The sequence below is a fragment of the Chenopodium quinoa genome, unplaced genomic scaffold (assembly GCF_001683475.1).
Source record: "Chenopodium quinoa cultivar QQ74 unplaced genomic scaffold, ASM168347v1, whole genome shotgun sequence".
Classification (NCBI taxonomy): domain Eukaryota; kingdom Viridiplantae; phylum Streptophyta; class Magnoliopsida; order Caryophyllales; family Amaranthaceae; genus Chenopodium; species Chenopodium quinoa.
The window spans coordinates 3575528-3594297 of NW_018742390.1; the positions used below are offsets into that span (position 1 = coordinate 3575528).

At 38.1% G+C, this 18770-nt stretch overlaps 1 protein-coding gene across 1 annotated transcript; it reads left to right on the forward strand.

Moving 5' to 3' along the window:
* The first annotated feature begins 14110 nt into the window (after positions 1-14110).
* LOC110700873 lies at positions 14111-14632 on the forward strand. The gene has a single exon (XM_021878458.1). The coding sequence runs from the start codon at positions 14111-14113 to the stop codon at positions 14630-14632; it is 522 nt and encodes a 173-aa protein (XP_021734150.1).
* Positions 14633-18770: the final 4138 nt, after the last annotated feature.

Consider the following 18770-nt stretch of genomic DNA (forward strand, 5'->3'; position numbering starts at 1 on the left):
AGGAATTGCCATCAATATGTAAAAAGATGACCTAAGTGCCAAATCTATGCCAATTTACAACATGTTCCTCCATTCTTGCTCTACACCTACACATCGCCATGGCCATTCTCTACATGGGGAATTGACATCATCGGCAAAATCACTCCCCAAGAACAGGAGGCCACGAGTATATACTAGTAGCAATTGATTACTTCACAATCATACGCTAAACTCAGTGAAAAAAATGTAGCACTCTTTATCAAGAGAAATATTATGTCGATATGGAGTCCCACATGAAATGATAAGTGACAATGGAACTCACTTTCAAGCCGAATGTGAAGAATTGTTACAAAAATATGGCATTAACCATCATCATTCTTCCCCTTACAGACCTCAAGCAAGTGGAGCAGTCGAGGTAGCTAATAAAAATTTAAAGACTATCATCGAAAAAATGACGGAAAACTATAAGGATTTGGCCTGACAAACTTCACTTCGCATTGTGGAGTTATCGCACGTCAATTCGTACATCAACAGGAAATACGCCATTTTCTTTGGTTTATGGAATGGATGCCATACAACCTGTCGAACTAGAGATTCCATCTCTACGCATTGCGTTAGAGAGCAAACTCGATGAAGTTGAATGGACTAGGGCAAGATATGAAGAATTGATTCTACTCGATGAGAATTGACTAGAAGCTCTACATCACACTCAATGTTATCAAACTCGTATGGCTAGGAATTTTAATAAGAAGGTCAAGAAAAGGAACATCAAAGTAGGATACTTGGTATTAAAAGCATTAAGGAAAAATGTTTTAGATCAAAGGGGAAAATTTAGACCTAATTGGTTTGGACCCTACATTGTCAAAACAATCCTGTCAGGAGGTGCAGCAAAGCTAACTGATATGGATGGCAATGAGTTCTCGAATATGACAAATCTTGACCAACTTAAGAAATACTACCCATAATTACTTGAGTAGGATATCAAGAGAGCTACGTTTGGCCTAATTCCTTAAGAAAGGATACGTAGGCAACCCTTTACGGGTGCGACCACTTTATTTTCCAAAAATCTCGCATCCCAGAATTAATTAAAAATTCGACAAAAGATCGGCGAAATATCGGCGTCGCAGAAAACATTCTGGCGCCAGCCAAGGACCATCAGTGCCAGCTGACGACACCATCGCCTGACGCCAGGCCGCCGTGGCCGGCGCCAATCTCATATAGGTGGCGCCAATTCATAGTTAAATTCTGGGAATATCTTCGGTGTTTTTCGGAAAATTTTCGGCTTCCGTACTCGAAGAATTTTTGGTTTTCATTGCTTTAATAAATAAATTTAAAGTAAATAATTGATTAAAAGATGAAATTTCATTAATAAAATAAAATTACATTATTGATGGAATTTTAATAAAGCTGAAATAAATTAATTTTAAATAAAAAAATATAAACTAAGTCTAATAATTTGAAATTAAGAAATGCTCCTAATCTTTCTTTTCTTTCCTAGCCCTTTTTCAATTTTTGTCTGCTTCCTCCTCGTCATCCATAACCTTAGCTAGTAGGCATCCTTTAGAGGATCTATATTCAATCATAGAGTAGATAGTTTCTCCTTTAGCTAGGACTCCATGCTTTCTTTTCTACCCAAGCTTTTTTCTCTGTGGTATCAGCTTTCCTTTTTCCCTTATCTTTGGTAGTACTTTTCTTCCTAGGCATTGCAGGTGTTTTGAATTCTACTCTTTCACCTAAGCGTTCCTTGGCAGAAATCAACCTGTCACCTAGACGACTCTTCACATCAGTTTTACCCTGATTTTTCTTCGAGTCCTTTGAAGGCTTCTTCAGCAACCATTTCTTCACATCATTAGGCAAGGAAGGAGAAACCTTTTGGGTAATCACTTCCCATAGAGGTCTAGCACTCCAATAAGCATCAAATCTGTCTACTTCCTAGGAGACAGAGAACTCGTAGGGAGGACGAAGATTTCCGGAAGGAATATTCTGAAGTAAGCCGTATTGTCTTTTTACCCTACAAGGATAGTAACAAGTGATACGGGACAAACTTGGAAGTCGACAGAAAGGTTGCTTGTTGACACCAACCATCCTTTCTATTTTCCACCACGGGACGATCCACTTGATAGCAAAATTACGAGATTAAAAGACCTTTTTCCATTCGTGGCGCCCCATCTTAGAGAAGCGTTTCTTCCTCCTCACGAAGCAATTTGGAGTATACTTCTCAATGTTGTCCGCAGGGCTAATTAATTCTAGCCTTTCCATTAGCCACATCTGTAAAAACATTGCAATGCAAATAAATTATTATTACTATACAAAAATATATTTTTTGATTTCTGTAATTAAAAATATTATTTTTCTACCTGTAATAAAATTGGAGAACCTCAAAAAGGTGCTTTTGGGTTCCTTTTCAATTCATCAAGACTAATCATAGTCTCTCCAACTATCAATGGCATTGGATTTCTCCATGATTCAATTTGTTCTAGTTCAGTGGTTATAATTAATTGACCCTCATTATTTTTACCACTACTAAGAAAAAATTGATTAAGCATACAAAATAAGAAAGCCCTTCTTCTATAAATATGAAAAGATTCGGAGAGAGGTTTATCAAAATAATGGCGAGCAAATTCTTTCAAATTAACTATGTTGCCATCAACTATTTTTGATAAATCCCTTTCTTTTAAATTGAAGAAGCGTTCAAAATCCTTGTAATATTATGCATCTATTCTAAGGATTACTATGAGGTCTATTGCAGGGAAACCTAAAATAGCACCAAATTCTTCCGGCAAAGGGCTAATTTCATCATACCCTATTATAAAGCATTGAGTATCAACATCCCAATATTCTAGAGCGGTATGAATAAAATCTAAGTCAAGATCTACCCCTTTGATACCATAAATTCCCCCCAAGTGGAACAAATCTAATTCTTTTCTTTCTTTGGAATTAAGAGACCGACACCATTCATGGGTGTATTGGGTAAAAGTTTTGGTAACTAGAGACATGATATTATTTTTCTAAAGCTAAGAATTATTTTTGTTGAAATTATGAAAAGAATCGGCTGTGCAGGGGGCTATTTATGGACGAATTAGGAGCAGTTTTAATCGGAATAGGATACGGAGTCAGCGTTATTTGGCGCCAGACGATGCTATTGGCGCCAGACGCCAAATCTTGGCTCCACAAGCTAAGTGTAGCGCCTGGCGCTACACCAATATGCGTGGCGCTAGCTGGCGCCAATTTACCTCGTCATACGCGCTTTCTAAAACCGCATTTTTACCTTAATTTAAGTCTGCTATTGACTTTACGGCTTCCTTATCTTTTTCTAAACAACTTTTTATTCTTTTTTTTTAATTAATATAGCTATTATATTAATTATATTATTCTTTTTTTTTATTTTATTCAGGTTAATTTCCATGTTTTTTATAAACCCAAGTTTTTATTTGACTTCTCCTTTTTTCATTTTTTCTTTTTGGGGGAGAAAGTCGGATACCCTCCATCAATAATAAAAATGACGGAATTTTTGCGCAAAATTACTTGTCACACTTTCTTGCACACACAAACATGCACATAATAATAATAGTAATAGTAAAAAATGAAAAAACATGATAAATAAAATAAACTCATAACAGTATGTATATACAAAATATGTCTAAAAAATGAGTCTAAATAAAAGGAAAAGTTCTATACAAAGTCAAATAAATAATAAAAAGCACAGGTACAAACTACGGCGCCGGGGGAGGTAAACCCATCATCGCATAAAACTCCGCCGTACGAGGATTAACCTCTCCACCTACTCCAGCACCAGCTCCAGCATCAGCTCCAGTCTCCGCAGGAGGAGGAAAACTCATTGAGGGACCGGTCCACCCAAGATTTACCTAAGGCTGAGGCTGCGGAGGCTGCTGCGATGACGAGCCAACCTCGTACATCCCACCACCTCTAAGAGCCGAGGTAGCTTCTCCTTGGCCTACCGGCACAGCATGAGCACCCTCAAAGGAAGAATCTGAGCCCTCTGCCACATCAGCACGGGCAGCCTCAGAGCGACCGCCTCTACCCCCTGACGTAGTGCGGTGACGTCTTGAGCTAGACCTCGCCGGATCCCTCCGCACCTCAGGTCTCGTGCGGGTACGAGAAGGAATGGGCTGACCCTACAAAAGGAATTAAAATCAGAAACAAGGCAAAATCGAAGCAGTAATGCAAAACATTTGAAATAAAGACTACCTCCTGAACGGCGTCGTCTCGACGGCAAGTAGCCACGTTCCTCATCCGGACAAGCTGGCTCCGGAAGGCATCTATACATCGTACCATCGCCAAAACCACATCGCGCGAGAACTGTTTAAGAAATAAGTCAGTAAACATGCATAATATATATGGACAAAAGTTGCAAATAAATGAGCTTACCCGAGTCTGGTGGCGAGGAATCGACCGCTCTACGAAGCGCTCGTCCTCAGGAGCCGGAGGAATCATCTCCTCGATCGGCCCATATGTCCCCTGGTAATGGATAGACATACGGGGTGGCACGAACTCAGTAGCCTCATCTTGATAAAGCGAAACAAAGTCCGTAAAGCATTACTTGGGGGCTACTTAACGAAAGGTAAAAGCTGAAAAAATCGTACCGTCACATCCTCAGCCGGTACAGGAACTGGAGCTAACAACGGCAGTAGCTCCTCCACATAGCATCGCCCAGGGATCGTGCAAGATCGCCAAGGGGTACCAGCTCCCTCTAACATGCTCAACAACCTCGCGGCGTCAAACATGTGACGTGGTGGAGGAGCAGGAACGACAAAGGTATCGGAGGAATGCTGTCTAGCAACCCTTTCTCCAAGGTATGCAGTCGCTCCATAAGTCCCCAAGAAATAGCGACGCTCAGCGGAATACTACATGGCTAACCCAGGGACTGCCAGGCTGACCCACGGCCGGTACAGCATCTCAGGCTCCTGCAAAGAACGTCAATCAGGCAAGAATCTACCTAAAGCATCACAAAATGGCAAATAAGAAAGAATCATGCCACGATGATCTAGTCTCGGACATAGGCAGTGGACATCCCCACACGGCGGCTGCCCTAGGAAGCACTAACTGGAAACCTGCACGGCGACGGTCTCGCCAGCGCAGCAGAAGGGAAGTACTCATAGAACCAAATCCATAAGGAGTTAAAATTATCAGCAAGTGCTAACTAAAATGTAGTGCTAAACTTTATAGGGAATAATGTTTACCTCTAAGACCCTCCAAAAGCTGGACAGAGCAACATTCGTCTCGCAGGACCGGTGTTGACACGAGTCCCTCATCGCTCGACAGAAGTCAGCATAGGCCAAGCTGGCCCAGTCATAAGTCCCAATCCGTTGTAGATCGCGGACGGCAAGAAGGTAGTAAAGCAGCGCCCTACTACCCTTGTTAGGGAAGAACGTCCCTGACAACAAAATAAACGCAAAGATGTGCACCTGCTACTCTCGGGTGGTCGCACCATCGTCGAAAGCCGCTGCCAGAGTCGAGCGGCGAATCCCCCTAGCGCTGAACCGATACGACTCTACCTCAGCTCGAGTCCGAATAGTGATCGGCCCCAACAGCTCCTCGACCTCAGGGGAAAAGACGTTGATCCCACTGTCGAACGGCAGTGGCACGGAGCTGAACTCCAGCCCTGTTATGAGACTGAAGTCGGTAGGAGTGACCATCATCTCACCCCAAGGAAAGTGGAAAGGTTTGGTGGTGTCCTAAAAGAACTCCACCAGAGCACGCACTACAAGGTGACCCCCGCTGGAGGCAACCATCGCCTCGGAGGTCTCATACAACACAAGGAGACCGCAAGACTCCCATAGGAGTCTCGTCTTGACATCCCTGGCGATGTACATCTTGTACAAATCGCCTAAACCGTCATAGCCAGAGCCATGACAACGTGTCCTCCCAACAATGATACCCCGTCTCACCCTCTCAGAAATATGGTGGACGGGGGAAAAGATCAAGGTCCGCTTGTCCCACTCAGGGAGTCAACCAAGCGAAGTGGACGGCTCGGCGTCGTCCTCCACGGGCTGATGCTCCCGTTGAGTGTCTCGGGACCGTGAACCAGAGCCTCGCTGTCTAACCATGCTACATTATGCAGAATTATCATAAATTAAGGTTCTATAGTATCTAAGGTTCGCCTAGCCGCATGATACTATGTTCGCAAAAAAAAAAAAACAGAGTACGTAGTACTAAAACAGAGCACAAATTAAAATTAAGCATCACGACATTTTTCAAGCAATCAAAAAATTTCTTACAATACTATAATAATTATTGTGACAAATTGGACAAGAATTGATAGCAAAAACATCAAGAACGAGTCACATTGCATTCTCGACCTCAAGAGGTTCAACAATGGCAATTTGTTCATTTCTTCACCAAATTGAGTCAAACAAGTCTCAAATTACTCCCAAGGCAATATATAAACATAATCAAGGAATTTCATGGCATACAATTTGACAAACAAAGAGAATTAAGCATTCTAAGTTTCAAAATTTCATGAAATTTGAAAATAAACACATGAAAAATTCAAAAAACCCGGTGTGAGTTCGAAGAAAACTTACATAGATCGGGAAAGTGGATGAAAAGAGCTTTTATTTCCAACAAATTTGAGAGAATTTGGTTGAGAAACGAGCAAGAACGAAGCAAGTGAATTTCTGGAGATTTTCTAGCAAAATCCCGACAAGCAACCCTGCTCTGGCGCCAAGCGCTAGACATTGGCGTCAACAATTAGGCTTGGCGCCTGGTGCTAATCCCAGCGTCTGGCGCTACGACCATTTGTGTGGTGCTGATGCTCTTTCAGGGGCGCTAGGATGTTCAGCCACTCAATGAGGTTGTTCTACCTTTTTGCAATATATTTTGGGTTCCTTGGTACGCCAATTAGCCCCTCTAAGCAATTTGACATGATTTTTAGTAATCGGCTTTATTGCACAAAGTGATTGACCTGATGAAAGATCGTCTCACTTAGCTTAAAGCGCCTAAGCATTGACTCATTAGCAAAAGGCACCGACATAGTGGTTCATTCGCAAAATGCGCCGACGTACAGGTTCAAAATCAGCAGAAGCGCCGACGTACAGGCATAGCGGAAGAAAAGTTCAAGCAAGCTTTTAAAGATTGACAGGCGGAGATCTTCGGTAATTTCTTTGGAAAATTATTGCAACAAATGAGGATGGCTTCAAGCAAGAATATCTTTGATGAAATTCCCTAGATTGTGGAGAGTTGTCACAAACAACTGAAGGTGATTTCAAGTAAAATTATCTTCGATAGTATTCCCTTGGACGTGGAATATTATCAATGCAGATGAAGATTGTTTCAAGCGAAGCAATCTTCGATAGTATTCCCTTGGACGTGGAATATTATCAATGCGTATGAGGATTGTTTCAAGCGAAGCAATCTTCGATAGTATTCCCTTGGACGTGGAATATTATCAATACGGAAGAGGATTGTTTCAAGCGAAGCAATCTTCGATAGTATTCCCTTGGACGTGGAATTTTATCAAAGCGGAGGAGGATCGTTTCAAGCGAATCGTCTTCTATATTGGAAGCAGTTACAAGCGTAGCGGTTTTCAAGCGGGATGGCATTCTCTTGGCAGGAGGTCATCAAAACAACAGCAAAGTGGCAGCAAATCGGTTGCCTTCAGAGACGTGTGCTCGGTGGTGCAAGATACGCTTTTCTTAACTCTTTTATCTGATTAACTAACGGTAGTTTGCAGGTATCGGCGTTACAAGAGTGATTTAGGATCGCAGAACGTTCTAAATCATTCTCCGTCCCTATCAATACTTTGACTTTTGTTTTTGAAACTTGGGTTTCTCCAAACTCAGTCAAAGTGGGGGATTTTCTAGACACCCATATATGTCTCCCCAAAACAAAACCCAGTGATGAGTACCTATCGCGTCGAATCATGATCGAATGAAGTGAAAGTGTAGAAAGTTTAGTGTTGCGGATAGTTTTAATTTCTTTTCTCTTCTCTCCGTTTTTGAAAACTTATTTTAAGAAAACAGCCAATCCAGTTTGGTTGGTCCATGATATGGGTCCAATAGTAGTGTAGTTGGATGGGGCTTGACAAGAGCTTTCCAACGATATATTATAAGCCCAATTCCAATGAATATTAAGAAATTTATGGCCAATTTAATGAACTGGACCTGGTTTGAGCCTTATATGCAGCCCAATGATCTTGGGGAGGGCCTAATATAGATTTATCATTCCTAATGCAATTAGGGATGGTTTTAGTCTTCTAGATTCTTCTAGAAGGTTCTTTTCATTCCTAATTCAATTAGCATTGATAAATTGACTTTTGTTGACTTTTCAGAGTTTTAATTAAAATCAAAGAACATTTTTGAGGGAAATACGATTTTATCCTCCTGTACGACAATTTTTATCTGATTTTAAGAAAACACGTGAATTTTCAGATCAGCGCCAAACGCCAGCTGTAGCGCCTAGCTCTATGCTTGGCGCTTGGCGCTAATGTTGGCGTCTGGCGCCAATAGCCAGCGTTGGCGCTAATCGATTTTTATGTGCGCCAGAACTTTGGCTGATTTTCTTTATAAATAACGTCATAAAAACTCCGTTTTCATTCACCAACTCTCATCAAGATTCTCTTGATTACTTACTCTCTCTCTCTCTCTCTCTCTCTTTCTCTCTCTTCTAAACTAGCCTTCTCTTATAAACAAACTTCTGCATTCGCAAGACTTAGATACACCTATCCATATTCGAAGTTGCCTTCGCCCTAGACGTGAAAGGTTTAATTTCTGAGGGTTGGTCCCAAATCTCTCTTTCAATATTTTAATTTAATTTTTGTTTATTATTTTCCTTGAAGTTACTAACGCGTGTATTTTGTTATTAGAAAGAGATACGAGGAATCAAAGTAAGTGCTTTAATGGTTTTATTGATGTTATGATATAGAGTTCATGTTTAGGTTGTTATTATGGTTCCTAGTATCATGTCTAGGGTAACTTTAATATCAAGTATGATTCCTTTTATGTTCTTTCTAATATTTATGATTGTTAGTATCATGTTAGGGCTAAAGCTTTGAATTTAAATGCTTAGTGACATGCTAGGGTTTGTACAAATATTAATTTTTAGTAATCGGCTTTATTGCACAAAGTGATTGACCTGATGAAAGATCGTCTCACTTAGCTTAAAGCGCCTAAGCATTGACTCATTAGCAAAAGGCACCGACATAGTGGTTCATTCGCAAAAGGCGCCGACGTACAGGTTCAAAATCAGCAGAAGCGCCGACGTACAGGCATAGCGGAAGCAAAGTTCAAGCAAGCTTTTAAAGATTGACAGGCGGAGATCTTCGGTAATTTCTTTGGAAAATTATTGCAACAAATGAGGATGGCTTCAAGCAAGAATATCTTTGATGAAATTCCCTAGATTGTGGAGAGTTGTCACAAACAACTGAAGGTGATTTCAAGTAAAATTATCTTCGATAGTATTCCCTTGGACGTGGAATATTATCAATGCAGATGAAGATTGTTTGAAGCGAAGCAATCTTCGATAGTATTCCCTTGGACGTGGAATATTATCAATGCGTATGAGGATTGTTTCAAGCGAAGCAATCTTCGATAGTATTCCCTTGGACGTGGAATATTATCAATACGGAAGAGGATTGTTTCAAGCGAAGCAATCTTCGATAGTATTCCCTTGGACGTGGAATTTTATCAAAGCGGAGGAGGATCGTTTCAAGCGAATCAGTCTTCTATATTGGAAGCAGTTACAAGCGTAACGGTTTTCAAGCGGGATGGCATTCTCGTGGCAGGAGGTCATCAAAACAACAGCAAAGTGGCAGCAAATCGGTTGCCTTCAGAGACGTGTGCTCGGTGGTGCAAGATACGCTTTTCTTAACTCTTTTATCTGATTAACTAACGGTAGTTTGCAGGTATCGGCGTTACAAGAGTGATTTAGGATCGCAGGACGTTCTAAATCATTCTCCGTCCCTATCAATACTTTGACTTTTGTTTTTGAAACTTGGGTTTCTCCAAACTCATTCAAAGTGGGGGATTTTCTAGACACCCATATATGTCTCCCCAAAACCAAACCCAGTGATGAGTACCTATCGCGTCGAATCATGATCGAATGAAGTGAAAGTGTAGAAAGTTTAGTGTTGCGGATAGTTTTAATTTATTTTCTCTTCTCTCTGTTTTTGAAAACTTATTTTAAGAAAAAAGCCAATCCAGTTTAGTTGGTCCATGATATGGGTCCAATAGTAGTGTAGTTGGATGGGGCTTGACAAGAGCTTTCCAACGATATATTATAAGCCCAATTCCAATGAATATTAAGAAATTTATGGCCAATTTAATGAACTGGGCCTGGTTTGAGCCTTATATGCAGCCCAATGATCTTGGGGAGGGCCTAATATAGATTTATCATTCCTAATGCAATTAGGGATGGTTTTAGTCTTCTAGATTCTTCTAGAAGGTTCTTTTCATTCCTAATTCAATTAGCATTGATAAATTGACTTTTGTTGACTTTTCAGAGTTTTAATTAAAATCAAAGAACATTTTTGAGGGAAATACGATTTTATCCTCCTGTACGACAATTTTTATCTGATTTTAAGAAAACACGTGAATTTTCAGATCAGCGCCAAACGCCAGCTGTAGCGCCTAGCTCTATGCTTGGCGCTTGGCGCTAATGTTGGCGTCTGGCGCCAATAGCCAGCGTTGGCGCTAATCGATTTTTATGTGCGCCAGAACTTTGGCTGATTTTCTTTATAAATAACGTCATAAAAACTCCGTTTTCATTCACCAACTCTCATCAAGATTCTCTTAATTACTTACTCTCTCTCTCTCTCTCTCTTTCTCTCTCTTCTAAACTAGCCTTCTCTTATATACAAAGTTCCGCATTCGCAAGACTTAGATACACCTATCCATATTCGAAGTTGCCTTCGCCCTAGACGTGAAAGGTTTAATTTCTGAGGGTTTGGTCCCAAATCTCTCTTTCAATATTTTAATTTAATTTTTGTTTATTATTTTCCTTGAAGTTACTAACGCGTGTATTTTGTTATTAGAAAGAGATACGAGGAATCAAAGTAAGTGCTTTAATGGTTTTATTGATGTTATGATATAGAGTTCATGTTTAGGTTGTTATTATGGTTCCTAGTATCATGTCTAGGGTAACTTTAATATCAAGTATGATTCCTTTTATGTTCTTTCTAATATTTATGATTGTTAGTATCATGTTAGGGCTAAAGCTTTGAATTTAAATGCTTAGTGACATGCTAGGGTTTGTTATTAATTGTTAGTATCATGCCTAGGATCTTGCTATTATTATGCTTTAACATGATTTATGATTATAATTTTATGATTATTATTATTATTATGATTGTGATTATTATGATCATGATTATGATTATAACTATTACTATTGTTATTCTGATTATTATTATGTTGCTTGATTATATTTATTTTTTATTACTTGATCACACCTTTTATGCATGTTTAAAGGGAATTTGTACTTGTAATCACGCTTAATAAGATAATTAATAATCTTGTTTAAGGTTAATTTGATTAAAATTCAAGTGATCGCCAATAATAGTTTTATTTGTGCATTAATATTTAACCAACATAGATAAACAGGTTTAGGGTAAACCTATTGATTGCATGTTAGTCAGAAAGCGCACATGAATACGATCAGAATAAAGTAGAGGCCTATTATTAGGGCAGGTTCAATCACTTTTAGGTTGGATTTGTACCTTCATCCCCGAACTACCACTCATGGTTCAAGACCTATTGGAGTTGACGATCTCTTGGATCGTTAAGGGGTGTAACCTTGACCTCGTGAATGGTTTACAAGTTCCTAAAAAAACTTGTTGGCGACTCTTTTTGCTCTATCTTCTTTCCCTTTGGACGCCATCGTACTTTAGTGTATGATCATAGTGGGGTTCAAGCTAGGGGATTAACGCTTGAAATATTCCCTACAACGCTACGATCGTGTTTTATTCTTTTCGAAACTGTGATTCGTTTTTCTATCCATCCGACTGATTTTCTCTATAAGTAGCCTCTTAAAATTTTGTTTTCAATCATCAATTCTCATAAAAAATCATCAATTTCTCATCAATTCTTATTCTCTTTAATTTTCTCTTTCATCAACTCTCATTAAGAATTTCTTGATTTTCTTTCTCTCTCTTTCTAAACCAACCCTTTTACAAACACAATTACTCATACATTAGCACTATAAACACCTAGCCAAGTTCTAAGTTGCCTTCGCCCTAGACGTGAAAGGTTTTAATTTCTGAGGGTTTGGTCCCAAATCTCTCTTTTTTAATTATTTAATTTAATTATTTGATTTTTCATTTTCGTTGAAGTTACTAATTGTGTATTTTGTTATTAGAAAGAGATACGAGGCATCCAAGTAAGTGCTTTAATTGATTTATTGATGTTATGATATAGAAATCATGCTTAGATTTTTATTTTGATTCCTAGTATCATGTTAGGATGTTTTTATTGATTCCTAGTATCATGTTTAGGGTAAAGAATATAATGACAATTATGATTCCTGCGATGCTTCCTATGTTCTTCCAAATTATCATGTTAATATCATGTTAGGGCTAAAGCTTTGATTTTTATTGCTTAGTGACATGCTAGGGTTTGTTATTAATCTTGTTAGTATCATGCCTAGGATCTTGCTATTATTATGCTTTAACATGATTATTTTATGATAATGATTATAATTATGATTATGATTATTATTATTCTTATTATGTTGCTTGATATTTATTGTTATTGCTTGATCATGCCTTTTATGCATGTTTAAAGGGAATTTGTACTTGTAATCACGCTTAATAAGATAATTAATAATTTTGTTTAGGGTTAATTTGATTATAATTCAAGTGATCGCCAATAATAGTTTATGTGTGCATTAATATTCAACCAACATAGATAAACAGGTTTAGGGTTAATCCTATTGATTGCATGTTAGTCAGAAAGCGCACATGAATACAATCAGAATAAAGTAGAGGCCTATTTTTAGGGCAGGTTCAATCTCTTTTAGGTTGGATTTGTACCTTCATCCCTGAACTATAAGTCATGGTTCCAGACCTATTGGAGTTGACGATCTCCTTGATCGTTAAGGGGTGTAACCTTCACCTCGTGAACGGTTTACAAATTCCTAAAACTTGTTGGCGACTTTTTTGCTCTAGCTTCTTTCCCTTTGGACGCCACTATGATTAAGTGTATGATCACAGTGGGGCTCAAGTTTGGGGTAATGCTTGAAATATTCCCTACAATTACATTTGGGGTTTTGATTATGGGGTTATATAGTAGCAAAATTGGTTCTTATTTAGTGATTTGTTGGTAATTAAGAATGCAATTTGATCTTTGTACAAAATCTAGGGTTTGCCACAATCAATTAAGTAACAAAATTTACCTTGAGTTTTTCATTTTCCTCAATGAATTTCAACACCATAACCTAAGCCGCAATCCCTCCCACTCCAATGCAGCTGATTTGGCTACGCTTTTGGTCAATCCACTACTCTTTTTTTTTTCACAGAGAAAAGTACCGAAAATCCTAATTTTAGAAAGAAAGGAAAGAAAGGAGAGAAAAAGAAGTGATAAATTTATGATTTCACATTTAATTGGGGTGGGTGAGAATTCAGAATTGAGAGCTAAAGATCAATGGGGGGGACATGGGAGAGAATTGTGAGAATAGAGAGGGAAAAGGAGGAAAAATAAGAAAAACGTAGTTAGTGGGGCCCACAGTGACGTCATGGTGGTAGTTATAACGATTTGAAAAATAGTTTGCGTTAACTTATAATGACTTGACAAATAGTTGGTGGTAAATAAAAATAAAAAACAAAATTGTTGGTGATATTGTAAAAAATAAGTATAATTGTTGGTGGTATTTTACAAATTTTCCTTTAAACTAGGGTATCCTACGAGTGCGACGTGCGCGAAGGGGCTAGCTCTTACAAAAAAGTTTTATTGATGTGTATTTACACCTTTGGTTTGGGTGGTAATCCTAATAGTTTAATATTTACTATTTGGTTTATGTGGCTATATAGTGGCTTTGTAGAGTATAAGAAATCTAGCTGCTATTTGGTTGGACCACTCCTACCCCTGCTAAATGCTCTTGGTTTTTGAAGAAGATTCTGAGTTGTAGAGATATTGTGAATGATCAAGGGGGATGGGATGGTTTCATACATGGCAACAAGATGAAAATCAAGAAGCTTTATGCTGCTATTAGGCCTCAAGTTCCTAAGGTTCCTTGGAAGAGGGTCATATGTCATAACTTAGCAACTCCTAAAAGTGTATTTATCTTGTGGCTAGATTTGTGGGATAGGCTTGTCACTAAGGATAGGTTGCTACAATGGCACATCTCTTATGATCCAAGGTGTTTCTTATGCTTGAATAGCAATGAAAATGTTCAACACTTATTCTTTGATTGTGAGTACTCTAGACAGGTTTGGAACAAGGTGTTGAGTATCTTACATGTTTCCATCCCTGTTCAGCAGTTTACTGATGAGATTGAATGGTTGAAGAAAATCTGTAGAAGTTCCAGATTGAAAAACAAAGTGATCCAAGTTGCCTTCACTGAAACAGTATATGGTATTTGGATACAGAGGAATGTAGTTTTGTTCACTGGTTGTTGCAAGCCTGTTGATGTCCTAGTTAGGGATATTATCTTTCATTCAGCCTGTAGAATCCCAGCAGGAAGCAAATACTTGATTGCTTAGTTGGTTTATCAGGGAGCTGCTTCTGGTGTTCTGTTTTCCTGCTGCTATTGCTGGTTTTTGTTGCTGAATTCAGATTTTTGCTTGCTCTGTTGCTGATTTCTAAATTCCGATTTTTGAATTCTGAAGGCTGTTGTTGATTTTTGTTGTTGTTGCTATTTTTTGTTGTTGTTGCTGAATTATGTGCTGCTACTGGTTTCTGTTGCTGTTGCTGTTTTCTACTACTATTGCTGAAATCTGCTGCTCTTGCTGAATTCTGTTGATGTTCCTGACTGTTGTTCTGTTGTTGCTGATCTCTTGCTGTTCTGTTGCTGTTCTGGTCAGCAAGTCAGCTGAATCTGAATCTGTTGCTGAATCTGTTGCTGTTTTCTGTTGCTGTTGCTGAAATTTATTGATGTTGCTGATTTCTGTTGATGTTGCTTACTGCTGTTCTGCTGCTGCTGATCTCTGATGCAGTTGCTGGTCTATTTTGCTGTTAATGCTGGTTTTTTGGTCAGCACTTTGTTCTAGTGCTTAGCTTGGCTGTTTTCTCTAAGCTGGTGTATTACCTTCTGTTGTCTATTCCTGCTGCTTTTGCAGCTGAGTCTAGGTGGAGGTTTTCTTTTTTACAGTTTGCAGGAGTGGTGTTTCTTATTTGCAGGTTTGTCCTGCTCTGTGTTTGTTTTGTGTTCCTGGGCTTAGTTTCCAGAACCCTTCCTAGAAGGTGGCTGGAAGCTTGAGCTCAGGTTGTTCTTGACTCTTTCTCTTGAACCCTTCCTAGAAGGTGGTAGGAGATTGAGCCTGAACTGTTTGGTGGTTGGTTGGCCTATTTTTTTTTTTTTTCAGGTCTTGTGGAGTTTGGTGTTTGTTATAACTTAGCTCTTGTAAGTTGTAACTTTTCCTTTTGGTAATAAAATTTCTCATATTTTCCAAAAAAAAAGCTAGCAAAATCTTTTATGGCAAATTTTTTTTAAAACCTGTTTGACAATGTTATTTCAAAATTTTTATTAAATAATATTTAATTTATTTGCATCCCTTCATATCCTAAACTATTGTTAGTTTAGAACTCATAATTGATTTGCATGATTCAATAATACTTAACGTATTTTTCTTCAAACTAATTTTTTGTGAGCTTTGGTCATACGGAGTAATAATATGTGAAATGTTCGCTGTAGCTAGAAACTGAATAATATAAGTTTATTGTTCTACGGCCATCTAATATCTATATCTATATCTAATACTAAAGCAATAACAATTTAATTATATTTTTCTTCTTAAATTCTCTCCATAATTAATAACATTTTTTTTCCTATCATCGATTTCCCTCGATTTTAGGTTTTGTAAGCTATTTATACCTCTTAATAACATATGCTCAAATATCACTTTTAAAATGAATGTCATTTAAATTTCATAATGTTGTTTATGCGCGTGTTATCAAATAATGTATAATTCAAAAGCTAATCAACCTTAACAATAGTTGTAATTAAAGGAATTGTAAATAAGAATAACAACCATGAAGGAGTAAAAATAATTGTCTCTTGGTAATAAACAAAGTCTTCGTACATATAATAGTTTTATCTGTGTAAATAATAATAATAACTTATGAAAAAACATTATATTTTTTTTTATTATTAAAAAAAAGGCATTACTAGTATTTGTTGAAAAAATACTTTGAATTAATTGATGATATGTTTAATGAAAAAAACCATTAAATATATTAATGTGAGTAAACATATTAATGAGGGTAAAAAAGTAAATACACATTTTCATACACAATTTTGTACATATTTTTGAGGGTATAGTTGGTAGCACACTATTTCTATAGAGTTATCTTCTAATTTTTATAAGGTAGTGATAGTATATAATGTCCATTGGTATAAAATTGTGTTTTGATACCATTATGGAGATTGTCCATTTATTATGTATTCCCTCCATTTTTAAATACTTGCTCCAATTTTCTATTCGCGGAGTTTTAGGTGAAACTAGTATGTGACCCGTGTTTCGGGGATTTTTGTGATTCCCTCAGGATACTGGTCGCGCTCTCAGACTAATGGGCTTGGACACCTACAAAACAACAAATATTCCGTTTTCCGTAATATTCGCCTCTGATGATCAAGTTAGCGACCGGAAACACAAAAACTAGAGAGAGAAAATAGAGTGAAGTTGGAGCAATTAATGCTCTTTTCTTATGTTATGTCACAATCCACCCCTCCCATCATAAATGATTAGGATATTTATAGGGGTGGGAACTTGTGCCCCTTTAAGGTTAATACCCTAGTATTTTGTGCTCTAATTGGCGGCGCAATTAGAAGGAGGCACGTGTCAACTGTGGGGTGCTGTTTTGCGGCTTTCTCGGGAATTAGGCCTCATGATCATTATGCATGAAGGCCTTCTCGCATTTAGGTGTTCTTTGTATTTCCCACGCTTCCTATAGGGACACATGTTGCCTTTAATTGAGCCATGTGTCAGTATGGGATTGGACCACGTGTTAGGCGTATTTTTACCCTAAACATTTGCCCCTCAGAGGGGGTGACTCGTATTTAACGGGCCACCTCCTCTGATCGTTTACTCATCCGGATACGTCCGAGTACTTAGGCCTTTTGTGCATTAGTAATTTAAATAGGGAGGCAGACATGATCGTCCGTCCATCTGAATTTTTTTTTCTTTGGGCTAGCTGCCTTGTCTGGTTTGCCTAATTTCATTAATGGACTATGTTTGGAAGTCAGGCAGACAATGCAGGCAAAATGGCCTTTGGGAAGGGACTGACCCGTACGAATTCCCGTTTTTAATGACAGATCAATTTTTAACCGTTAAACTTCTAGGTTGAACTTTTTGAAAGTTTAACCGTTTGAGATTCTTAGGAGGGAACGGTAATTTTACCATCCTACCCTCATAAATTTTTCCTATAAATAGCAAAGGTCTGACTTCATTTTGTTAATTTGGTTTTTCAACTTTCTCGAAAGAGCTTCTAAAGAGAGAAAGTTAGTTTCTAGTTTGGTTTGCCTATAAATTTGGTTTTTATTTTTTTATTTTTTTTAACTTTATAGAAAGAGCTTCTAAAGAGTGAAAGTTATCTTCCTTCACATATTCAAGAGCTTAGCCATGCACTCGAAGTTTCCACACAACGGTTTGAGATCTCAGGTCAATTTCATCCAAGATCTTCAAAGTCTTCAAGTTTGCTACTCGGACAAATGTAACCAACTGCTTTCCTTTTCCTATTTCATCCGTTTATACTTGTTCAATTTTCAAGTAAAACTGGCTTAATATTGTGCCACGTTCGTTTTTCCTCATGAGGCAGGATATTCACCTAGGACTGAGGAATCTAGAGTGGATAGGGACGAGTCCTCGTCTTTGTGGAGTGGGTCCATTTATAGGGCATACCAACTCACCCCAGTTACTCTTCTAAGTCCTTATAGTCAAACATGGCACGCACGAGCCAGACGCACGACCAATATGCTGCCTTGAATTTGGACGGCAGTCTGATAACCCCTCTAGCCTCCTATAATCTGAATAATACGAACAAGGAGACCATAAACACAAAACAAATCTGCCACTACTAGCGGAAGTGGATGCTCGGTAGTTGAAGTGGCCACCTCTTTTGAGGAGCGCTAAAATCAGCGAGTGTAGACACCTAAAAATGTCTCCTCAAAAACAAACCCGATGAGGAACAACCTTTCACCCCCATTATTGGTCAAGTTGAGTATTTAATTTTTGTAGTGGTTTAATCCATATTCAATCCTAATACATTTCATAAACCAACCCAGTTCCTATCCCATTTCCCCAAACCATAACTTATTTTCCTCTTTTCGTGCCTTTAAACCCAAAATAATTAATTTTGTATCACTTAAAATCATTAATTTCTTGTCCTGTTTATAAAAACGTTTAGACCAGTTTATTTTGGTCCATAATATGGGTCCAATGATTGAATAGTTGTATATTATAAGCCTAAATTTGAGTTATAACGAATAAGTTATGGTTAAAATACTAAACTGTGCCTAAACTGAACCTAAGCCAGCTTACCTACGACCCAATGATCATCTGGAGGGTCCATATAATTAATAACATTCCTAACCCAATTAGGATCAATTTTAAGCTTCTATAAGTTTCTAAAAGATCTTTATTATCCGTTTTGAAAAGATAAGATTAAAGAGTTTGAAATTGA